Here is a 25,343-nt window from a genome sequence, read left to right on the forward strand (position 1 = left end):
CTGTGTGTGTTGGTTTCTATGAACAGCAGACCGATTACCAATTTGACTTTTCTACTATAGCTGTGGACATTTTGATAAGTTGAAGATGGTCCTCACGTTTTCACAACCCTGCATAGGGTGTTTTGAGGGCTAAGACTGGGTTTTAGGATTGGGATAAAGGGCCAGGGAATGTCCTCACTATGATGGCCATACAAATGTGTGTGTATGTTTATGTGCGTGTGTGCGTGCAGCTCCTGAACAGTAACAGGAAGTCACACCAACACATCTTCCTCTTCAGAAACTAATCTGACGTCAGATTAAAGACAGGCGACAGGCTGCAGGTTTAAAGGGACAGTCCACCAGCAAAAGACTGACTGTAATTGTAACGTCTTGAATGTTCCTTGGGTCTCTAGTGGGACATTTTCAGGGCATCTTTGTGTATATTTCCATGCATCAGTTACATTATAGAAACGTTTACTTGTCTGTCTCATGTCTACGCACCTTGTGGACTGGTATAGAACAGGTATGGAAATTGACATAAATCAAACCAACACAGAATAAAAGTAGAAACAGGAAGAGTGAGATTGGTGTTAGTTTGTTGGTGAAGTATTTAAAACCCCACAGCTCATGAATGCCCCACAGAGACAGCAGCAATCTGTATCACACCTTCACACCCAATGTCCCAGTGTTCCCAGTGAGAGCCAGTGTGTGGTTCCAGTCACAACTGTGGAACAATCGACCTTCTGTTTGTCATAATAGAGCCTCACTGTTCCCTCCCAGCTCTCCCTCCCTCACTTTGATTTGTCTCCCGCTCTACTTTTTTCTGCTTGTTTTCTCTTTAAAACTCCCTCTCTCTCCTTTCTCAATAGAGGTGAAAAATAAAGGTCACCCCCCCCTTCCCCTCCCTCTGCACACCCAGAGAGCGTTGTTTTGGGGGGGGGGGGGATCTTGTTGCTTTTATTGACAAACCTCTCAACCTATCACTAGCTCATCTTGAATCACACAAACGTCCTGTTTGTCTGCTGGGAAGCAGCAAGGGTTGGAAAGGTTCTGTAAATGTTCTGCAGATGTTCTGATTTTCTGCAAGTGTTTTGCAGATGTTCTGCAGTTTTTTTTCTGGTGCCGTTGAACATGTGTTGTACAATCATTAAAAAAGGAAGAGATACTTAAGTAGACGTTGAACTGTAAGTCATTCAGTCTGTCCTGAAACTAGACTTTGCCCTGAGGAGCTGTTCACACTTCACACCCCGTCAGCTCCCTGGTCTACAGTCTGACTGACCCATGAACAGAGGAGGTCACTGTTTGACAGAATCACACAATGTTCACAACATGAGAGGGGGCACGGCGATGATGTTTCTGCCATTTAACTGATGGAGAACTGGACAATGCAAACATCCAAGGATGAAGGACAAGACGCCATGAAAATGGGTCACTGGAGAGCTGAAGAGATTCAGGAGCCTACATTTACATTTAGTCATTCAGCAGAGGGTTTTGTCCAAAGTGACTTACAAGTGAGATTCAAAGGAGCAAGAATCTACTTCAAGAAGAAAATGTTAAAGCCAAGTGCTATGTGAAGACCTATGCAAGAGCAAAATGGGACATGTAGGATAAGATTTTTAATAATAAATTTTTTTTAATAGTTTAAGTAGGAAAGCAAGTTGCAGAAGAGTTCTGTCTTCAACAGTTCTTTAAATGTTAGGAGAGAGGCTGCTGGGCAAGTATAGTTCTGCAGCTCGTTCCACCATCGTGGGACCACTGAGCTGAACATCTTGTTTGGGATATCTTGCTGCATGGTAAAGGGACCATCAGACACCATCTGATGGTCATAGATCTGGTTTAGGGAGTTCAGGTAGGAAGGTGCTGGTGAGTTGACCACTCTGTAGGTGGGAATGGACAGGAAGAGTTGTTTGTTTAGATTATGTTGTAGAACTGGGAAGAATAACTGAACCCTGTGGCACACCACTGGAGAGTCCGTGAGAATTAGAAACTTGCCCGTCATGATACCTCGAAGGTTTGTCCAGGTCAGAGCTGTATCAGAGATGCCTAAGTCAGAGAAGGGGGACAGGAAGATCTGGTTGTTTACAGTGTCAAACGCTGCAAACAGATCTACTAGTGTAGAATTATCACAAAAGACAGAGCCACAGCTTTTGCAGCCTGCAGGGATTCCTTGACCTTCAGGAGTGTGTCTCTTTAGAGAGACCACTCCTGAAGACAGACTGGTTGACATCAGATGTTCTTGTTCAGGAATGGAAGGTAGTTGTTTAATGATGGTAGCACAGTGTCTCCTTTTGGTGGGGGGCTTCTTTTGGTGATGTCGACATCATCGCTCAGATCCGAGGAACGACTCAGGACTCAGTTGTTTCTGCTTCACTGTGCTGTAAAGACTGTCTTAGGGTTGGGCTTACTTTAAGTAAAATATAATTCCTGTACTTACTTACTTTTACTTAAGTAGACCTTTCAGTTGGTACTTGTGCTTTTACTAGAGTAAATGTGTTTTGTGTATTTGAACTTTATCTTAAGTATAGTTTTGAATACTTCATCCTCCACTGGCAGCAGGAACATCATCAGAGAAACTGGTCTCAGAAACATCTGTCTGCACCAAGTCCACCATCACGTGAAATTACACAGACGTCACCTGTATATCCACAGCTACTCATCATTGATTTATCTGAAGACACATTTGCTTATTGATAAGTTCACTATTCAGTGACACTTTTCAAAAATCACAGCCTGAAGTGGCATCTTTAAACTGATGGACTTACAGACTCAAACCTGTGTGTGTGTGTGTGTAACTGATGTTGATCTGACTGATGTTGTGAAAAAGACAGTAGTAAGACTAAAGAGCTGGATCCTTAGTTTTTCCATCTGATTGATAGAGTCTCACTGTTACATCCTAACTTGGCAAATTTCCTGTGGAGACAGAAGATGTGAAATTAGAGTCAGAGTTTTCACATCAAACAATTGAGTCTCCGGCTTCACTTCCCACAAAGGCTAAAACAAAGATACATGGAATCCTTTAAATTGTCTTTTTTCTACAGAATCACACAGATCATAATCATACAGAGTATGTGAGGGAAAACTGCTGCTCTCATTTAAATTTATAATTTGTTTCAGTTTGCATTTAAAATTTTAGACAATTCCTCCTCACACAGACACAGATGAGAGGAGCTGTTACGTCTGTTGAGGCAACATTAACCACAGGTCAGAGCTAAACTTATGTAGTAAGTTGATCTGAAAATGTCCAAAAGAGAAATTCACCTTCATCATGTTTTAAAAACTGGGTTGGAACAGAAACTAGTTCCTCTATGAGGAGGGTCAGCTGGTGATGATGACGATGATGATGATGATTATGATTATGATAATGGAAGGAGGAGAGAGCAGAAGGTTTGTCCTAATGGAGACGTCTTAAAGTTCTGTTTGGTCAGACCTGGTTGCAGAGCTTAGGTTATAACCAGAAGGTTGGACATTTTTCTGTGACACTGTCCTCACAAGGGGGGACAGGTGTGTCTGGTGCTTTGTTTCTCTGAGGGGACTGATGGATGTACCAGTAAAGTATTTGCTGAGACTTAGTATTAATGTGTACTTTCTAAAAGTTCAGTATTTGTACCATACACAGATGTGTTGCTTATTTTGTGATTGTGAAGAAGCTGCTACAGAACCAACAAACACTCAATCCCCATCCTCTTCCCTACCCAGTGTTTTCTGGGGGCAGTAGAGTGGGAGTGTCTGCATCCTCTGCTCCTTCTTTATCATTCACTGACTTCCTGCCCCACCCCAAAACAGTTTTTATTGTTTTTGCACCAGCTGTGCTACATTGGAGTTTTTCAGCTCTTCTGTTGGTGGAGTAGGAGCAGAAAATCTTACAACTTGTTTGACATTTCAAACAACACATGCTCAGAGAAACTTCATCAGGGACTTGTTCAGAACTTGTTTAGTTTCACATCTTGTCGTCATCCTGTGGACCAGCTCTGGATGATCATACTCACAACAAGTGCCCTACAGACCTGGAGTGAGCAGGAACTGATCTGAACACTTCTTCGCCTCTTTCTTACGTGTTTTTAAAGACAAAAAAACAGCTTAAAGCAGAGGAGCATCCTGCAGGGGGGGCACTTAGCAGCTGCTGTTATGATGTGTCCTGATGGTCCCGATGGAGCTTGATGTACTTCTCAACATAAGAACATATTTGAACATACATGAGCCTGAGCTGCTTTAAGAGCAAAGGACTGAGAAATTCCATTCCTGCATGCAATATTCTCCACAGGAGCACACCTCAGCTGTCGGCAGATGTGTCAACATACAGAGAGAAATTAAGTTCAAGAGCTTTTTTATTTCTGGGCAGCAGCTAAAACAGTTTTTCTGCTGGGATCCTCCTATATTCACTGGTCCACCAACTCTGTGTTTGTGTGTGTGTATCAGAAATGATGAGAACAAGTATAACATACACAGGTTTTAGTTTTTGTCCAAAATTGAATTGATTTCAGTCAATTGATTCTGTCAATAAAACATGTTTGTGTGGACCAGTGTCTCCTCTGCCTATGCAGCGGATGGTTAAATCCAGAGGATGTCAGCTGATCCCAGAACAGAAGCTAGTTTGAAGCAGCTGAAGTCTGTAGGAGGAAAAAGGTCGACATGAGGAAGCTGCTGTGACTCATTTCCTCCTTGGGCTTTGTCTTCACACTGGACGCTGCTGACCTCTGTGTGTGGTATTTTTATTCCTTCCTTCTGTCTTTGTGTTGCTCCTTCTTTTCCTCCAGCTGCTGTGAACTATGTTTATGAAAAGTCAGTTAAGAGGTGACACAAATATCATGATAACTCACACTGTCTTAGTAATTAAAGTATTGTCATTGGATCAGAGACAGTAAAATGTCTGAATGATGATCCAGAGGTTTAATCAGAGCTGCACACATGGTCCATGTTCCTACAGTAACACTTGTTTATCACAGAGCTGTTCACACCAAGAACAAGGACTCTGTCTATTGTATATGAACACATTCCAGTCTCTGAACCTCAACACACAGAGGAAATCACATACACCTCAATCAGAAAGAGGCATCCCATAAAACACAGCACAGTCCCTGTTGAATCAGGAAATCTGCACGCACGCAGACAGACTGAGCCCCTCCGCCCATCGGCTCAGGGCAGTGGGCCTCGCCTTAGCTGCAGGCACTCCCTGCATCCTGTGTTGGTCTTTTTCCCCCGTAGTGTCGGTGAGAAGCCACAGATGAAATAAAAACTGAAACACCGAGTTGTTTAATCAAAGAGTTTCATTTTCCAGGCTATACTTGACAAATTGACTTGACTTGACTTGAGTTGAAATGCCTGTCTGACATGTCTGTAACAGCTACAGGATCCCAGAGGAGATTTGACCATCACCTCAATATTCTCTTCTGAATTTATTGCACTGCTGTATGTTACTCAGGACCACTTGTTTTTTTGAAAATGTGAGGAATTTTGTTTCCACAGATCCTCCATGTTTTTGTCAGGTTTTCTAAAACAACTCCCATCCCCACAAAGAAACATCACATGACTCGTTACAATATGTGCATATTGGTCAGCTGCTGGTGGCGTTTCCAGCTTCTCTGTCTGTTCCCCTGCTGCCCTGACCCCCACACTGCAGAGAGTTCAAAAGTCCAAAGATGCTGGTAAACAATCCTGATGTTGTGTGTGCCTGCTGACATCATTAACTTTAATAATAAAGTACCAATTCACAACAGTCATATTTTAGCACTTAGTAAAATCAAGACTACACAGATTTATAAAGAAAACATAACGAATTCCCGAATAACAATTTATCAGCAAAGGTTCTGTTCTTCACTCCGTCATTCTTTTTTGTTTAACCAGCGTTTGAGCAACACATATGGACATTGTCATGTTTAGCAACTGGATATAACTGGATATAACAGATAATACTGGATCTGACAGTTGTCTTTGACCACTCCAGATGGACAGTGGCCTTCTTTTAAAGCTGTAGGTCAGTGATGGCCGTGCTGATTCCTGGACGTGGAGGAGACAAAGCCAGATCCAGACTCCATGTTGGTCGTCATGGCCTCGCTGGATGGAAGCACAACAGCTGAGACGCTTCTGACAGTGATTCATCTGGAGAGGTCAGCACAGGGGCCGGGACACAGCTGAGTGACTCCATCACTTTATGACCTGTTTAATGTAGGACATATAATACAGAAATACAGAAATACAACCTAAAACAATGCTAACATAGCACTAAGATTTGTGTTAGCATTCACTAGCCTGCTTAGCATGTGTCACGTGTCTTTAAATTGACTCTAATTTACTACAGCAGAGAAGATCTTCTCAGTATTTAGGTTTTAAATGATGCTGAGGTCCTTCTCTATCATGGAACATGTTATAAGGTACTGACGTGCATTACTAAAGCGCCAGTACTGTACTGTAGAAATACTTTGTTACAAAAGTTCTGCATTCAAAATGTTACTTAAAGTACTAAAAGTATCGATTCTGCACAAAAGTCCTTCCTGTCAGTGTTTGGGTGTTCTTAAATTATTATGACCTGTGCATTATTTCATTTAGCTGCAGAAAAAGGAGGATGTGGATTCTTGACCTAGTTTGGGAGCTGATACTCACAAAATAAGATAAAGGATAAAATACTGTACCGTACTGAGAAAGAATCTCAGGATTATATTACACTTATATTATTGAGTTAAACCACACCTGCACTCTACAGAGATGTTTGACATGTTTCCCTGCAGGTACCTGGACACCTTCCATCGAGCTGGTCTCCTATTGGCTAGAGACTTCACACACTTGGATCATGACGCCCTGGTCAGTCTAGGAATAACGGCCACAGGTCACAGGAAGAGAATCTTGCGATTGGTCAGTCACATTCAGAGGACAGAAGCCCAGCGAGCCAGTCAGAAGGCAGATCTCCTACGTGACCGCTGTCACTCGGAGATGGAGGCTTCTTCCTCAGAGCAAGCTCATGGTGCCCCGTCGCCCCATCAGTCTAGTGGCTCTGTTAACTTTGAGGCATTCAGGCACAGTTCGGCCCCAAACCTTGACACTATGCTGACAAACTCTGGATCCAGCAGAACCATAGTGAAGCCGGTTCCTAAACCCAGAACTGTCTTCAATCGTCGTAGGACTACACCTATCCAGTTCTGCCCCACACTGAACATTGCACCACCCCCACCCAGGAGGTTTTCCCAGGAGTCTATCTGCTTCACAGTGTTAGAGGGTCTGACCTCAGGGGACATACCTGACGATAGGGTGAATAGCCAAAAGCTGAGCCCAGCAGACAGGATGAGACGCAGTTGCAGTTTATCTCTGTCGGACCCTGGAGGGTTGTTACCTCCTGTTCCCCCAAGGATGAACCGTGGGGCGCATCCCACCATGTTCCAGGTGTCCCGACCCTCATCTTCTTCTACTTCTCCTGTACAGATAGACCCCCCACTGACTTCTGGTTCTGGTAGTCTGGACAGCAGCAGACTCTCTGAATCCCCTGGTTCACCAAGAAGTGGTGGTCTGGAAATGGTCTCTAATGAGATTTATTGGGGGACCTCACCTGGATCTTCGACCCCCATTGGATGCAGGACTTACGGTAGCCAGCAGTCAGCGCCTCCGACTCCATCCAGAAACACTTTTGACCGGAACCCTAAGAGGAACAGGTAGGTACAGACCATAATCCAATGCTTCATTTACTCTGTGCTTAGTTTAATGTTGCATGAACATCAGTAAAATCATTTCTTTTTCACCCAGACCACAGCAGTTTTATTGGTTGCTTTCAGACTCTCTGAGCTGTGGTTCTGGTTAGAAAGAGATGGTGGTCCACCTTATTTACACATAAACACCTGTTTATTCCTGATTCCTGAACCATACACAAGGTTTAGGATAGGTTAGGGTTAACTAACTACTGTAGAAGATTAGTTTAATAGAAATGTCCCATCTTAACGGAGATAAGGTTGCATCCAGTCTCAGAGACTTCCTGTCTCAACAACCAACTTTACATGAACGAGTTTTATTGAAACTGGAACCAAACTGTTTATGTGTTTGTGTTTTCAGCAGCACTTTAAGCAACAACTCGTCAGGATCAGCCCGAGGTGAGACTAACTTACAACATAGTAACAGTGGTCAGCTCCATGCTGCAGTAAGCTAGCTAATCATTAACCCATAACCTGTTAACAGCTTCAACTGACGAGCCTGAGGAGGAGATCAGCCCGTACTGTGAAACAGTTTTCCACAGCAAAAGGAGTCCACCCACCGTTGAGGTGAGCACGCATGGTTTGGTCCTATCTTTACTCATGAAGCAGGAAACAGGAAATGGGCATTTCTGTTGAGCTGAAAAAAGAAACCGTTAATCTGAACAAAGATGGCCGACTGCTGCTTTAACTAAGATTATTGCTGTTTAATGTCTACACTGTGACAGTTCATGTTTTCTCCTGCAGAGCAACAGAAACCCAGTGGAGGGAAGAGAGGCAAGGAAAGGAGAGTACAAACATGCAGAGGATCATGGGTAATAGACATGAAAACAGGAAAAATGACAAAATAAAAGATTCTGAATAATGTTTATATGACTATTTCACAATTAAGGCCCCTCTGCTGTGTTCTATTAGGAATCTGAAGTTCTCCTGGACCAAACGTCTGTCTCAGGCTCTGTCTGGGGACTCTCAGGGTTACAGTACAGTCGGAGAACCTCCGCCTGCCCTGCGCTACCTGTCCCTGCCCCCCCACACCTTCCCCTCAGACACAGAGGAGGACCTGACCATTTCCCCATATGCCAGCTACACCTCCCTGACTGAGAAGGCACCACCCATCATCAGCGGCTGGCTGGACAAACTGTCGCCACAGGGGTACGTTTGACTTATACAACTGGTTAAAGCAGTTCAGATATATAAATTCTAAATCACCTCAGAGCCAGTGATCAGTGGATCACAGTGGTTGCACCTTCAGAAAGTGACATAGTCTGCAATATCTGATATATCAGGTTAATGCCATGTTCTGTGTGTGTCAGGGGTCAGAGGTCAGCGCTGGCTCTGCTGCTTCGTGCTCTCCTCTCTACTCCTCCCTGTGTCTCCTCCCACCTGAGAAGCTGCCTCTGCCTCGTAATCTTCCTCTCCTGCTGCTCCTCTTCCTCCTCTGCTTCCTCTTCATCCTTCGCTTGGTGTGTCTGATTCTTCTTGTTTCTTGTCTACTTCTTTTCCAGGACTACAAACCCTTATTGTTATAAACCACTTCAGAGTCAGGGCACAGTGTTGATTCTGTTTCTTGGACAAAGTTCACACCACAGCCTTCCCAGGATTCAACAAAACTTCCAATACTATTCCAGAGCTCAGAAGAGAAATCCATCACAGCTGGTTTATAGTGACCAGTAGTTGACTCGGTTATGTGTGTTTGATCAATCATGTATTTAATAAGCAGTGTTAATCTCATTTTCTGTTTTTCTGTTTCAGGAACTATGTTTTCCAGAAACGCTTTGTGAAGTTTGACGGTAAAAACCTGATGTACTTCGGCAGTGAGAAGGTACGATGATGAGGTTTCCTTTAATGGTTGTCCTATGGTGACGAGATGCGGGCTTTGTTTTCCTTCCCAACATCCTGCCAGTTCCTCAGGCAGAAATACACACAAACACAGTCCCAAACCCAAGCCAAGTAGTAGCCTGATAAACAAATTGTGTGTCTGCTGTTACACAATCTGTGGACATACTATTCCTGGCAGGCTAAATTCAGGGGGAGAACCTTCCTGTAGGTGCCTCCCTGCAGCTGGAACCGTTTTTATTAGTGAAGCTGATCAAACTGCACATCAGAGTTTTTCTTAGCTTCCTGTCCCCTGCTTCATGTTTCAGGACGTATACCCTAAAGGAGTGATCCCATTGGCTGCTATCGAAATGGCCCGCCCTGCCAAAGACAACAAGTTCGAGATAGTGACGAGTCACAGGATCTTTGTGTTCAGGACTGACAGTGAAGGTAACACGCAGTCAGTTCATCAATATTAGATTTTCATTTACTCTTAAATTTTTGTATCTTCATCCTGATATTAATTTGTAGAAACTCAACACATTAAATTAGTCACCCAGGATTCGGAGGATCCCTGAAACTGTTCAACAATGAATTAAGTGACTGATCTTCTTGCCTGGCTGTTTGTCCCTCAGTAGTATTGTTTGTTTCCACAGAAAACAAAGTTTCTTTTGGATCATATTTTATGTTGCAGATACACATAAACATACAGTTATATAAAATAAACGTGTATAAATAAATGTAACTGAACCAAGGTGAATTTCACTCTTGGCTAGTCAGCAACCCTTCCCTGCTCTTCTCACTCTGCGTTGTGTTCGTGTTGATGTGAGGAATAATAGACAGGAGGCTCGCATCTATTCCTGTGCTGCCGTTTATTGTCTGGATAGGAACATCATATATACTGGTCAATTCAGGTGGCTCGCTTCAGGAACACACTGCACTGGGGCACGACTCTCATGAACTTGCAATGTACAATTTTGCAATTGATATAACAGTGATATAATTTATGTACCTAGAAAGGAACAACATATATACTGGTCAATTCAGGTGGCTCGCTTCAGGAACACAGCGCACTACAAGAGAACAAGTTACGTTAGCACATTGATAGCTAGCTTAGCGAGCGTGCAATTCCCTCATTATATCTTCCATTTAGCGCTTCGACAATGTATCATAACTACTTATAGCATTTCTTGGTGGTGTTTCCTCTTAATCCCCTGTACTTCTCAGACATGAAATAACCCCACTGTTATTAAAAACAATTTTGTATGCAGTGCTGCAGCAACCAACTCACCTGGGGCACGGCTCTCATGAACTGGCAATGTACAAGTTGCCAGTAGCTTTTACCCATTGCCAGAGGGTGCCCCTGAGTTAACTATGTCAGTGAAATCATGGAGCTATACCACTCATGATAATGGCAGTGGAATTAATCCAAAAGGCTGCAGCAAGAGAGCTGACTGGAATTAGCAAGAGAGATCATATTTCACCTTCACTAGCTTCTCTCCATTGGCTTCCAATTAAATCTGGAATAGAATTTAAAACCGTCATTCTTACATATAAAGCTCTGAATGGTTAGGCTCCATATAGAAGACCTCATAGCACCATATCATCCCAGTAGACCACTTCAATCTCAGAATGCAGGCCTACTTGTGGTTCCCTGGCTTTCCAAAGGTAGAATGGGAGGTAGAGCCTTTAGCTATCAAGCTCCTCTCCTGTGGAACACACTGCACACTTCAAAGCAAAAAAACTCCAGCCTGTGAGCAGGGTATCTAGACTGTGCATAACTGAGTGATTTGCTTGCAAAGGCTATCGGCCTGGTGGTAAATCCGTCATCCAGAATCTGCCACAACAACGCACCCACGCCCTTGCTAGAGGCATCCACAGACACCAAGAATGGTTTGCCAAACTCTGGGTCAGCCAAGAGGACTTGATCCAACAGGGCTTCCTTCAGCTGAAGGAATGCCCTACTACATTTATCTGTCCAGTCAGCCGCAGTTAGTTTTTTGTGAAGGTGACGGTGCTTTCGTGTTTTTCCACGAGGACCTTTAGTGCCCGTTGTCAGCCCGAATAGTGGTTTGGCTATTTAGGAGCAGCCTTTAATGTATATAAGACCACCATGCCAAGGAAGGATCTAATTTTCAGCTGAGAAGGGACATTTGTGCCTCGCTACATGAGGTCTAACACGGACAGGGCTGTTATAGCCAAGCAAGCCAAGCCAGCTGTAGCTGCCACTCTGTCTGGGTCAGTTGTTATAGCATCCTTGGTCACAATGTGCCCCAAAAATCTCAAAATCACTGCTGGATTTCCTTGATTTTTCTCATCCAACACTCGCCTGAGCTTTTCATAGTGAGTGAGCGGTACGCATCGGCACAGCAACCGAAATGGTACTTCGTCAACAATCTGCTTGTCCACAATCCAACTTATCCCTGAAAAAGACAGACTGGAACTCAGTAATGAGGCAGAATAACTTCTCTTTACTAGCAGGAGAAACTTCACAAGAGTCGATGTCTATATCAGACAACCCCAAGTCAATTAGTACTGAGTGGAGTGGGTCAGCCTGAATGATTGGTTCTTTCTGCAGGGGACTGTCCGGCAGGGTGGAGACTTCCGTAGGCAGGCTGACCTACCCATGATGACCAGTGGGGCTGGCGGATGACAACTGCACATTTTGCTGCATGCCTAATTTTGGGTGATAGTCACCATGGGACTGCAGAATGGCTCCACTGCAACACAGGGATGGACATCAGCCAGCTTAGCATTCCTACTGAGAGTAACAGGCTTGTCAGTATAACTTGGCAATCACACTAGAACTCAGGGCACAAGCCATAGATCCACTGTCAGTCGTATATACCCATTACAGACACTTTTCCACCCAAGGTTACATTTACATTTACATTGTAAATTCACTGGAGAGCTGAAGAGATTCAGGAGCCTACATTTACATTTAGTCATTTAGCAGACACTTTTATCCAAAGCGACTTACAAGTGAGGTACAAGGCAGCAAAAAATTTAAGTCAAGGAGAAAACATGAAAGCAAAGTCCTATCAGAAAAGTGTTCACAGTTCGCGAGATGCAAGTGCGAGAAAGAGAGCAGAAATGAGCAGAAATTTTAAATTAAAAAAATATGAGATTTAAGTGCATAGGAAGATGCGGAAGAATTCTGTTTTCAGCAGTTTTTTGAATATTGGGAGAGAGTCTGTTGAGCACACAGAGTTTAGTAGCCCGTTCCACCATTGTGGGATCATTGCGCTAAAAAGTTTTGCTTCGTGTCTTCTATGCGGTGCTGGGACCACCAGACGTCGTTCGTTGGCAGACCACAGCGACCGGGAAGGATTGTAGACTTGAATGAGTGAGTTGAGGTAAGTGGGAGCTGTCGAGTTAACCACCCTGTAAGCAAGAGACAGGGCTTTGAACCGGATGTGAGCAGCTACAGGAAGCCAGTGTAGAGATCTAAAGAGTGGTGTGACATGGGTCTTTTTTGGCTGATTAAAAATGAGGTGAGCTGCCGCGTTTTGGATCATCTGCAAGGGTTTTATTGTGGATACCGGTAACCCCATCGACCAAGCGTTGCAGTAATCGAGACGAGATATGACCAGCGCCTGTACAATGAGTTGGGTTGTATATTCCGTGATGTAGAGTCTGATCTTCCTGATGTTGTAGAGAGCAAATCTGCACGCCCTAGAGACTGAGGAGATGTGGTCCTTAAAGCTCAGTTGGTCGTCGATGATGACCCCCAGATTTTTGGCCGATTTAGTGGGGACAATCACAGTAGATGTTGATGCTGATGTTGTGTTGTGTCGAAGGTCTGGCTGGGAAGACAAGGACCTCGGCCTTGGAGAGGTTGAGTTGAAGATGTCTCTCACTCATTAAGGCTAAGATGTCTGAGAGACAGGCAGAAATGCGCGATGAGACAGTGGAGTTGTCCGGTGGAAAGGACAGGAAGAGCTGTGTGTCATCAGCTTAGCTGTGATAGGAAAGACCATGTGAGTGAATGATGGCACTTAGGGATGAAGTATAGATAGAAAAGAGAAGAGGACCAAGAACTGAGCCCTGCGGCACACCGGTAGAGAGGCTAATAGAGTGAGAAAGATGCCCTCCTGCCAGGATACCTTGAAGGTTCATCCCGATAGCTAAGAACAAAGCCAGTCTAGGGCTGATCCAGAGATGCCTAAGTCAGAGAGTGTGGACAAGAGGATCTAAAGGTTCACAGTGTCAAAGGCTGCAGATAGATCAAGTAGAATTAAGACAGACGATTGACCTGTGGCTTTTGCAGCTCAAAGATATTCCACAACAGTCAGGAGTGCCGTTTCTGTGGAGTGACCCCTCTTGAAGCCAGACTGGTTGACATCGAGGAAGTTGTTCTTCAAAAGGAAGTCTGAGAGTTGGTTGAAGACTGCTCGTTCCATTGTCTTGGCCAGAAAAGGAAGGAGGGAGACAGGTCGGTAGTTCTGCACTACAGAGGGATCAAGAGAAGGCTTCTTGAGCAGTGGGTTAATCAAGGCCTGCTTGAAAGAGGTTGGAAAAGTCCCTGTTTTGAGAGATGTGTTGAAGACTTGTGTAATAGCTTGCATTAGTGCAGGTGGAACTGCTTAAAGAAGAGTGGAAAGGATTGGATCCAGAGTGCAGGTGGTCGGATGGTTTAGAGAGGAGTAGGGTGGATATGTTATCCTCAGTCAGAATTGCAAATGATGAGAGCAGTGCAGTGTTGGATGAAGTTAGACGGATGTCATCATCTGGAGGAGAGAACTGTGAGCTGATGGCTGCCACCTTGTTGGTAAAGAAGTCGGCAAAGTCGTCAGCAGTGACAGAGGTAGATGTGGGAGGTGAAGGTGGGTAGATGAGTGATTTGAAAGTGGAGAACAGCTTTCTGGTGTCCGAGGTGTTGCAGAGCTTATCCTGGTAGTAATCGATATTTGAGGGACGAGTGGGTCTCGAAGAAATGGGACAGAGACAATCCAGACACCATAAAGAGAAGAGAAAACACATCAGCCGCATGTGGTTTGTCCAGGTGGATGTTCAGGTCTCCCATGACGATGAGAGGAGTGCCATCTTCAGGGAAGTGGGACAGCAACATGTCCAGTTCATCACAGAAGTTCCCCAGCTGGCCTGGTGGTCGATATATCACAGTCACCTGGACTGCAATCGGTGATATGATCCTAATGGCATGATATTCCAGAGATGACAGATTGCTGAGGGGTGCTGTCGAGGAAAACTTCCAGGTATCATTAATGAGAAGACATTATCCAGGTTTCTGTAAGTGCAGGCAGGTGAACAGCTGACTGTGTAGTGAAAGCTGGAATGAAGTCGGCATTGTTCACTGCAGACTAGCAGTTCCACAGGGCAAGAGAAAGAGAAGCATGACTACAACAATGAGTGTGCAGATGAGAAACATGCTGCCTCTAGTAGGACGCCATGTCCTGCGTCTGCGGAGGAGAACAGGTATCTGCTGAAAACATATGGTATAACAAAGAAAAAGCTCTCTGGAGTAGAAAGGGTTCATGTGAAGCAAAGTAGAGAAACAGAGGAAGTAAAAGAAGTTAGAAATAAACTATCTAATGTCCTCGCTTGGTGGACTTGTGCAGGTAGATTCGTTTGTCTTTACACCGTCGGTCTTTCGTCGGTAACCACAAGAGCATCAGCCCTTGTGTAACCACAAAAACATCAGCCCTTGTGGTTACATTTTCATAGAACAGGTCATCATGTGGCTTCAGTCTGTGGATATTTTGGAAAATGGGTCTGTGTCCCAATTCTCTTTCGTCACATACACTTTGGTGTATAGATTTTGAATCATTGTCACTCAGCACTGGGGGATCACTCATAGGCCTAGCACTTCCCCCCACCACATGCTGATGTTGAGCTGTAGGATTAGGGACCCTAGTTTCAGTGATCACAACCCTGGGGCAGCTACTGCGGGTGTCGTCAGTTCCATAGCAGACAAAGCACAGGTGGTTAGCCCTGCAGTGGTAATGAGTGGTATTCTCAACATCTTTGCAAACATTACAAGTTACAGAGGATCTGACCTTGGTCCTATGGCTCGGTCAATCACGACTAACGCTTCTGCTGAGTGATCCAGTGCATTGTGTCTGTTGTTGCTGCTGTGCCAGCATGCGCTCCAACATGACAATTAAGCGGTCTAGACGATCAGCACCATCTCTGTTTTGACTAGGTGCGGAGTAAGGTTGAAGACTGCAGATGTTGTGAAAGGTTTTCTGTCATTTACCACATCTTGTGTGCGGGAGTCCACGTCCTGCAGCTGAGTGGCCATTTTCACCTTCAACTGAGGTGCGTGTTTCCATCCTCTGGCATGTTCAACTTTCAACTTTTCGTGAACATCGGCAACCGCCCATTGCTGTAGTGGTTTACATTTGAATATGAGGGACAGATCTGGATCGAGGCAATAGCTTATGAACAACACTGTCAAGTCACGGGACAGACAATCAAAGGATTTTTTTTGTCTCCGTAGACAGTCTTCAGCCAAGTGCTGCTTTAACATTTCAAAAATGGGATCTGGGCCCTCAGCTAAAGTTGAAGGTGGTTTTCTGAATATCCCTTCATCCACCTGTTCAGCCATTGGCACACCCTTTTTTTAAAAATAGGCCAACATTACTGCCTCCCATTCTTGAAATGTGAGTATGTCGTGACAGGTAGAATATCCAGATCAAGGCATAAAATACTAGAGAAAAAAGGATTCAATTAATAACAACAATAAAAGTCATATCAATGGAGATTAAAAGAACAGAAATATATGCATGAATGCATCACCAAATTCAATCATCAAATTATAGTATTTCTTTTTTTTTAATACCAATAACACCATCAGGGATCGAGTTTTAACCCTCCACAGTTAAAAAAAGATTACAGAATAAATAGCACAACCCTTCCACCCTGTGGCTTAATAAGGTATTACCCTTCAGGCCAGGACTAACGGCACTCATTTGTAAACTCTTCTAACTCCACGTTTTGTTCGTGTTGATGTGAGGATTAATAGACAGGAGGCTCGCATCTATTCCTTTGTTGCTGTTTATTTTCTGGATAGGAACAACACATATACTGTTTTTGTTGCTCTGTTCTTTTTTCTCTCCCCTTTCCACTCACCCCAACCGGTCAACGCAGATGGCCGTCCACCCTGAGCCTGGTTCTGCTGGAGGTTTCTTCCTTTAAAGGGAGTTTTTCCTCTCCACTGTTGCCTATGGCTTGCTCCAGGGGGAATTGTTGGGTTCTCTCCAACATCTTTATAATTTTGACTTTATTCTGTAAAGTGCCCTGAGATTACTTTGTTGTGAATTGGTGCTATATAAATAAAGTTGAATTTAACTGAATTGAATTGGTCAATTCAAGTAGTTCGCTTTAGGAACAAAGTGCACTACAAGAGAACAAGTTACGTTAGCACATTGGTAGCTAGCTTAGTGAGTGTGGAATTGCCTCATTATATCTTCCATTTAGCTCCTTAACAATGTACCATACCTACATATAGCATTTCTTGGTGGTGTTTCCTCTTAATGCACTGTACTTCTCAGACATGAAATAAACCCAATGCTATTAATAACAATTTTGTATGCAGTGCTGCAGCAACCAACTCACCTGTGGCACGACTCTAAAGAAATGGCAATGTACAATTTGTCAGTAGCTTTTACCCCTTGCTAGAGGGCGCCCCTGAGTTAAATATGTCAGAGAAACCATGGAGCTATACCACTCATGATAATGACAGCAAGTGGAATCGCGTACTTCATGAACACTGTTACATAAACATAACCTAGTTATAAGGTTTTATGAGCTTTGAGTATATAAAGAATCAGTGTTAATGATTATCTGTAAAGATCAATAAAACAGATTGATCTTTACTGTGCAGAAATAACAGAGGTCTTTGTGTCGGAGCTCATGACGCAGAAACCAGAACGTCCTGGTGTTTGCTGGAGTGATTGTGCAGAAAACAATCTATTAAAAGCTGAATCTTGAAAGGTTCAGATAATCATTATGTGTCTCTGTAAACTTTGTCCACTTCACTCACTTCTTCTGCAGGTTTCACAGGAAATTTAAAGTTTTTGGAGAGTTTGTGTAAACCATTAATTGTTCAAAGCTGTAGATAAAAAGAACGGACGTGAATTAAAAGTCTATAACAGCTAGGAGGAAAAATCAGAGACGTTCATGAAAACTGATGGTTACTTGTCTGTCTCAGTGCTGCGGCAGCGCTGGGTGTCCACACTGCAGGAGTACGTCCGAGATCAGCTAGTGTTTGGCCGGAGACGCTTTGGTCCCGGGTCTCACTGCCAGAAACACGGAGTCCTGGAGCTAAAGGGAACCAAGTCCAAAGTCTATGCCGCCATTAACATGGACCAGATCTGGCTATACAAGAGTGAACAGGTGAGAAAGCTGATACTGCTGATTCCTAACATCCAGTTTTCACTACAGAGTGAAACACAGTCAACAGTCAAACACATTAAAATAAAAAGGTCTCTGTCAAGTTCTTTAAGTTATTTTAAATAAATTAAAAGATCAAATGAATTCAAATTTCTCATGATTTTCCCTCAGCATTTGGTCTTTCCTCTCTTTGAAGAGTCTGACATTCATTCATCCAACATTTTGTAAACCAGTGGATTTTGTTTGACAATCAGATTTGAAATACAAATGTGAAAGTATCAAACCGAGAGATGACCTCAGATGTTTAGGCAGAAATACTGAAGGCGATCTTTGACACATGTTGTCTGCAGATCAATAACGTGTCTTCTTCATGTGTCTTTATCTTCACAGTGTTTTCGTAATGGCATCGGCATCACGGTGATCGAAGCTCGAGGAGCCACCATCAGAGACGGAAAACAAAGAAGCTTCGACCTCATCACTCCCTACAAAACCTTTAGGTACCATCAGACCCAGTAGAGACTGTCTCTGTGCAGCTGAACTTTAGTCATGTGTCTGATGTGAAGAGATCTGAATTTGTCTCTCTTTTACATAATGATCATCTCATCTCCCCTGTAGGGTAAAATAAAACTCTGTCAGACCTAAAGCAGCTTTGCAGCTCTGCAGCATTTTGACTCTGTTCAGTCCAAACTCAGGACCCAAGGGGGATGTTACAAACAACATTTCTGTTGTTGCTGTGGCAACTCTCCACCACACTTTACCTCTTTTCTGTGACTCCTCAGCTTCACAGCAGACTCAGAACGGGACAAGCGGGACTGGATGGAGGCCCTGCAGGAGGCCATCGCTGAAACTTTGTCGGACTATGAGGTGGCTGAAAAGATCTGGTCCAACCGGTCGAACAGGATGTGTGCCGACTGCAAAGCCCTGAACCCGGACTGGGCCTCCATCAACTTGTGTGTAGTCATCTGCAAGAACTGTGCAGGTAGAACCCAGACCAGGACCACGACTTGTCAGAAAACAGGGACAAACGTATATGGAATCAGTAGTTTGGATTCAGTTCATGCTAGTTTAGCGGCAGCAGCACAGGTACAGGTAAAACTATCACTGTGCTGGTTCTGCTTTATGATTTCTCTTAGTCGTTATGTAGAAACATTTAAAGAGGAGACGTCAGAAACTGTTTCACAATTGTGGCAACAAAACCAGACTCAACTAATTCCCTGTGTGTCTCCTGAATGTCTACACAGGATCAGTAACAATGTTACATAACACACATGAAAAGCACAAAGAATTAAGACTGGATCCTGTCCTGTTGTGAAGGCTTTGATGACACAGTTGTCACAGGTTTAACTGGGTTATTAAGTCTTTGCGATGTGTTAATTGACTGTGTGTGTGTGTGTGTGTGTGTGTGTGTGTGTGCGCACAGGTCAGCACCGGGGTCTGGGGACCATGGTCTCTAAAGTCCAGAGTCTGAAACTGGACACCAGCGTATGGAGCAACGAGATTGTCCAGGTGAGACCTTAACCACTCCATGACCATGACCAAAGACCAGGTATTCATAATTTCCACCCCCACGTGTCCGGGTATGTATGCATGACTTAATTTTGCAATGTAGGAAACAGGCCTAGTGCACCAACTGCACATGTAGCAGAAAAGTAAACCAGGCGTTGGTTTCAGATATAGGAAGGTTTATGTCTACATCCTGACACTGTGTGTGTGAAAACATTGTTCAGTCAAACACAGTTGCCTCCTCTTTGTTGACACTGTCCAGAGTTGCCTTCATGTTTTGCACTGAGCACTTTTGGAATGTTTAGTTCAAAAAGTGAAACCGTTAATCCCCTGTGTCCAATCTGTGTCCTCTGTGGACAAGGGTTTGTGAAATTTACATTTACATTTACATTTAGTCATTTAGCAGACGCTTTTATCCAAAGCGACTTACAAGTGAGGTACAAGGCAGCAAAAATCTAAGTCAAGGAGAAAACATCAAAGCAAAGTCCTATCAGAAAAGTGTTCACAGTTCACGAAATACAAGTGCAAGAGAGCAGAAGGTTTTGTTTTTTTTTTAAGAGATTTAAGTGCATAGGAAGATGCGGAAGAGTTCAGTTTTCAGCAGTTTTTTGAATATTGGGAGAGAGTCAGCTGAGCGTGCAGCGTTTTGTAGCTCGTTCCACCATGGGATCATTGCGCTGAACAGTTTTGCTTGGTGTCTTCTATGCGGTGCTGGGACCACCAGACGTTGTTCTTTGGCAGACCGCAGCGGGCGAGAAGGATTGTAGACTTGAATGAGTGAGTTGAGGTAAGCGGGAGCTGTCAAGTTAACCACACTGTGAGCAAGAGACAGAGCTTTGAACCTGATGCGAGCAGCTACAGGAAGCCAGTGTAGAGATCTAAAAAGTGGTGTGACATGGGTCTTTTTTGGCTGATTAAAAATGAGGCGAGCTGCCCCATTTTGGATCATCTGCAAGGGTTTGATTGTGGATATTGGTAACCCCATCAACAAAGCGTTGCAGTAATCAAGACGAGATGTGACCAGCGCCTGTACAATGAGTTGGGTTGTATATTCCGTGATGTAGGGTCTGATCTTCCTGATGTTGTAAAGAGCAAATCTGCACGCCCTAGAGACTGAGGAGATGTGGCCCTAAAGCTCAGTTGGTCGTCGATGATGACCCCCAGATTTTTGGCCGAATTAGTGGGGACAATCAACTGTAGATCCAATGTTGATGCTGATGTTGTGTTGCATCAAAGGTCTGGCTGGGAAGACAAGGACTTCGGTCTTGGAGAGGTTGAGTTGAAGGTGTCTCTCACTCATCAGCGCTGAGATGTCTGAGAGACAGGCAGAAATGCGCGATGAGACAGTGGAGTCGTCCGGTGGAAAAGACAGGAAGAGCTGTGTGTCATCAGCGTAGCAGTGATAGGAAAGACCATGTGAGTGAATGATGGCACCTAGGGATGAAGTATAGATAGAAAAGAGGAGAGGACCAAGAACTGAGCCCTGCGGCACAACGGTAGAGAGGCTATGAGAGTTAGAAAGATGCCCCCGCCAGGATACCTTGAAGGTTCATCCTGATAGGTAAGAACAAAGCCAGTCTAGGGCTGATCCAGAGATGCCCAAGTCAGAGAGTGTGGACAAGAGGATCTGATGGTTCACAGTGTCAAAGGCTGATGATAGATCAAGTAGAATTAAGACAGATGATTGACCTGTGGCTTTTGCAGCTCGAAGATATTCCACAACAGTCAGGAGTGCCGTTTCCCTGGAGTGACCCCTCTTGAAGCCCGACTGGTTGACATCGAGGAGGTTGTTCTTGGAAAGGAAGTCTGAGAGTTGGTTGAAGACTGCTCAGTCCATAGTCTTGGCCAGAAAAGGAAGGAGGGAGTCAGGTCTGTAGTTCTGCACTACAGAGGGATCAAGAGAAGGCTTCTTGAGCAGTGGGGTAATCAAGGCCTGCTTGAAAGAGGTTGGAAAAGTCCCTGTTTTGAGAGATGTGTTGATGACTTGTGTAATAGTTGGCATTAGTGCAGGTGCAACTGATTGAAGAAGAGTGGAAGGGATTGGATCCAGAGTGCAGGTGGTCGGATGATTAGAGAGGCGGAGGGTGAATACGTCATCCTCAGTCAGAATTGCAAATGATGAGAGCAATGCAGTGTTGGAAGAGGTTAGATGGATGTCATCATCTGGAGGAGAGAACTGTGAGCTGATGGCTGCCACCTTGTTGGTAAAAAAGTTGGCAAAGTTGTCAGCAGTGAGAGAGGTAGATGGCGGAGGTGAAGGTGGGTAGATGAGTGATTTGAAAGTGGAGAACAGCTTTCTGGTGTCCGTGGTGTTGCTGAGCTTCTCCTGGTAGTAATTGATCTTTGCCCGGGTGACACTGTGAGAAAAAGGTCCAAGGAGATTCTGATACTCAGCAAGGGCAGATGGAGTCTTTGATTAGCGCCACTTCCTCTCAGCACTCCTGAGCGTGGTGCGTTGTTCACGGATCCCGTCAGTGAGCCACGGATTAGAAGGTGAGAAGGTGAATTTGTGTAAATTCATCATGAGAAGGGCTAATGGGCCAAACTGTTGACCCCTTCCCCTCCACCCCTCACCAGCTTCTTCCCGTTTAGCTGTCACCTCACCAACGTCAGAGATTACTGCATCTGAGATCAGGGGCCTGAGGCCCCCCAGAGTCTGTAGACCTGTACTCTGGGATCCTAAGCCCTCACACCAAACCTGTGTCCTGATCCTATAAACCTGGGAATAATCAGAAACTCTATTTCAGTGGTGAAGCAGCTTCTGTTTCTCAGTGAACCCAGTTTGAGAACCACCCCCTTTACTCAGAATAACAATCTCACTAAGTTTTGATTAGTGGCTGGAGGTTGACTCACTGGAACAAACTTCATATGAGACCATTTCAGACTACAACTAGTTCTGTATCTACTTGTGTTTTAAATCCACAAATGTTTTCTAGGTTCATCTAAATATGTCACAGATTGTCCAGCTGCTCTTAAACTGTTGGATGTCAGTGAATGTGCATCGACTCATTTACTGTGTGTGTGTGTGTGTGGTGGTCAGCTGTTCATCATGTTGGGGAATGACCGGGCCAACGACTTCTGGGCGGCCCGTCTGTCTGTGTCTGAGGAGGTGGACTGTGATGCTTCTCCTGAGCAGAGGAGAGACTTCATTACTCAGAAATACAGAGAGGGACGCTTCCGTCTCCCCCACCCAGCATTCAGGAGTCAGGATGAACTGCTTAAGGTCTGAACCTGGTTTCTACAAACACTGTACATCTGTGTTTGATGTATCTGATCAGAGAGGATTGTTCTTCACATGTGATAAATATGTGAAATATAATAATTTAATTTCTTCATGAATACTGATACTGCAAACAGAAGTATACTGTTTACATCATGTTAACTCATAACAAGAATAGTTCAGTGTAGATACTAATGATTTGTATAACTACTTAGACAATTAATGAGACAGATGGACAAGTCAGTTAGTAACAAGGTCTCTTTGTCTTGTCTGTCTGTCTCCTTAACTGCCTGTCTCTTTGTCTCGCTAACTGTCTGTTTGTCTCCTTAACTGTCTGTCTCTCTTTCTCATTAATTAACTGGCTTGAATTTGTCTCCACCAGGTTCTGTGCTCTGCTGTCTCTGAACAGACTCTACTGAAAACTGTCACTCAGATTTTCTCTGAGGCTGAATTGGCTCGCCTCAGTGAGGACTCCACCGGCTGCCAGAGTGTCTCTCAGCTGGGTCCCTGCACTGCCTCAGGTACTGGGATTAACAGTGACTTGAATAAAAAAGATTCAAATGCTAGAATCAGAAACAGTTAAACTCTGGGCTTCAGAGACTGAAAGGTGCTGATGTTTTAGAGACTTCTCCATCTGCTTTGATGATTATCGACTGAAACCTTCTGTTCTCAGATCCAAGCGTGTATGATGAGATCATGCAGCCCGTTCTTCACTCCGGTTTCCTCTACAAATCCGGTCCAGTCCACAGAGGGACGCTGTCCAGGAAGACCAGAGACGGTAGGAGGAGAACAAAACATGGTTCAGTGACTGAAATGGCTGTGATATCCACATAACTCCATGTCCTTTTCTGAACCAGCTTCAGGAGAAACTTTCCCAAATACTTTCTTTTGCCTTTAGTTGTTTGATTCTGCAACTTAAAATAAATTTTTCATTTTAACATGTGACACTGGCCTTGCAGACTTCCAGAAGTTTTGGTGCTCGGTGGATCAGTCTCTGCTCCTCTACGAGTCTGATCGATCAGCTGATCCCTGCCTACAGATCAGTGTTAGAGATATTATTTGTCTAGGAGTCAGTCGGCCCGACTCTTCCAACAACAACAACAACAATGGCTTTGTTGACAGGTTCGGTCACTGACAACACAAGTATCCAGGGATGACACATAATGATAACACATAATGATACTCCTGTGATGGTTAAAGTTTATCTCCTTGTCCTCCTCAGGTTTCGTTACACCTTCGAGTTGTATCTAAGCTCAGAGAAACTTTATCAGTTTGGTTTGGAAACGGCAGATGCTCTGCATAGCTGGACCAAAGCCATTGGGAAGGTCAGAACCTGCTCCTGGATACACTTTAGTCCGAGACACAAATATTAAGTCATGCTGTGTAATTTCACTATGATTATTATGAATTTGTTGAAATAATTAAGTTTGTGGGTACAACAATTCAATGTATTAACAACACAACTACAACAACACAAACAAAAACTCTGGGATTAAAGTTAAAAATCTTCAGAGAATAAAGTCAGAATATTCCACTAATCTTAGAATCATTTTCTTGTCACCAGGCTGCAACCCCACTCAGTTGCCACTGTCTGCTGACCAGGGAATTCGAGCGGGTCGGGCTCATGCGATACCGAGCCATGTTGGATCCTCAGCAATGGAAGGAGGCCTACTTTGTCCTGCAGAAGTCCAACCTCTTCATTTGTCCCAGAAACGATGGCGCAGCAGAGGACATCATAAACCTGAATCGCCTGCAGGAGCTGAGTCAGTCCTGGTTCTGGTCTGCAGATATACCATATTAGAGATGTTCTGGGTTCTGGTTTTGATAAATCTGTATGTTTGTATTAAAGGTATCACCTCTGAGAGTGATAATCACGAGAAGAAGGAGATCCTGGTTTTAGTGGAGAGAGGAAGGTGAGAGTCTCGCTGCTGTATCCCAATTTGTGTGGTTCTATTTTTGTTTCTGTTCCTCATCATCATCTCGTTTTCTGTCCTCATCAGGACCATCCACCTGCAGGGGGTAGGCCGCACTGATTTCTCTCTTTGGTACTCCGATATCCAGCGAGCGGCTGGCGGGAAGGGAAACACTCTTAGAGAGCAGCAGCTGAGCAGGAACGACATCCCCATCATTGTGGACAGCTGCATTGCCTTCATCACTCAGTATGGTGAGGAGGGGGAGGAGGACGGGGAGGAGAAGGAGGAGGAGGAGAGGGAAGACAGGGAGGAAGGGGAGTAGGAGGAGAGGAAAGAAATTGGGTTCGGATAAAGGGAAGGAGTACAGGTTTAGGTCTCACCTTAGTGACATTCTGAGTGTTTTCTGTAGGTCTGGGCCACGAGGGGATCTACAGGAAGAATGGGGCTAAGTCCAGGATCAAGCTGCTGATGGAGGATTTCCGTAAAGATGCTCGAAACGTCAAACTACGGATTGGAGACCACTTCATCGAAGATGTAACGGATGTCCTGAAGAGGTTCTTTAGGGAGCTTGATGACCCCATTTTCATGGCCAGCCTCCACCCACTTTGGCAGGAGGCCGCCAGTGAGTCGTGTTTCATACAGACCAGTCCTTGGTTTCCGAGTTTAGGTCAAAAGTTCAGTCTCTGTTAGAGGACTGACCTTCATGTCTCTTTTACAGTTTCTGTGCACAACATGAACGGAGTTGTTTCCAGGTGCTGTTTGATACCTGTGAGAACAACAATCATTTACTGATGTACCTTTAAAAGTAGATCTGAAACATTTATCTTTACCAGAACTTTTTAGGCCTGCTCCCTTTACTAACTGCATAACAGCTAGATTTTTTTGTGGACT

At 44.3% G+C, this 25,343-nt stretch overlaps 1 protein-coding gene across 7 annotated transcripts in view; it reads left to right on the forward strand.

The window, feature by feature from the left end:
* The window catches only part of arap3 (ArfGAP with RhoGAP domain, ankyrin repeat and PH domain 3), a 36,671-nt gene that overhangs the window by 1,358 nt on the left and 9,970 nt on the right, over positions 1-25,343 (forward strand). For 2 of the 7 annotated variants that reach the window (XM_067517790.1, XM_067517787.1), the window contains exons 2-23: positions 5,921-6,083; positions 6,702-7,616; positions 8,008-8,048; positions 8,134-8,216; positions 8,394-8,461; positions 8,562-8,798; positions 8,960-9,109; positions 9,399-9,468; positions 9,791-9,911; positions 17,635-17,819; positions 18,207-18,313; positions 18,596-18,795; positions 19,237-19,322; positions 22,360-22,542; positions 22,922-23,060; positions 23,213-23,317; positions 23,499-23,661; positions 23,762-23,864; positions 24,104-24,302; positions 24,389-24,452; positions 24,540-24,703; positions 24,862-25,074. In XM_067517790.1, the coding sequence (XP_067373891.1) occupies positions 6,010-6,083; positions 6,702-7,616; positions 8,008-8,048; positions 8,134-8,216; positions 8,394-8,461; positions 8,562-8,798; positions 8,960-9,109; positions 9,399-9,468; positions 9,791-9,911; positions 17,635-17,819; positions 18,207-18,313; positions 18,596-18,795; positions 19,237-19,322; positions 22,360-22,542; positions 22,922-23,060; positions 23,213-23,317; positions 23,499-23,661; positions 23,762-23,864; positions 24,104-24,302; positions 24,389-24,452; positions 24,540-24,703; positions 24,862-25,074 (3,670 nt within the window). In that variant the 5' untranslated portion in view covers positions 5,921-6,009. Of the gene's footprint in view, positions 1-5,442; positions 5,622-5,920; positions 6,084-6,701; positions 7,617-8,007; positions 8,049-8,133; positions 8,217-8,393; positions 8,462-8,561; positions 8,799-8,959; positions 9,110-9,398; positions 9,469-9,790; positions 9,912-17,634; positions 17,820-18,206; positions 18,314-18,595; positions 18,796-19,236; positions 19,323-22,359; positions 22,543-22,921; positions 23,061-23,212; positions 23,318-23,498; positions 23,662-23,761; positions 23,865-24,103; positions 24,303-24,388; positions 24,453-24,539; positions 24,704-24,861; positions 25,075-25,343 lie in introns of all 7 variants that reach the window. The other 5 variants (XM_067517788.1, XM_067517789.1, XM_067517791.1 and 2 more) reach the window with 5 other exon arrangements.

Source organism: Channa argus, chromosome 10 (assembly GCF_033026475.1).
Source record: "Channa argus isolate prfri chromosome 10, Channa argus male v1.0, whole genome shotgun sequence".
Lineage (NCBI taxonomy): Eukaryota > Metazoa > Chordata > Actinopteri > Anabantiformes > Channidae > Channa > Channa argus.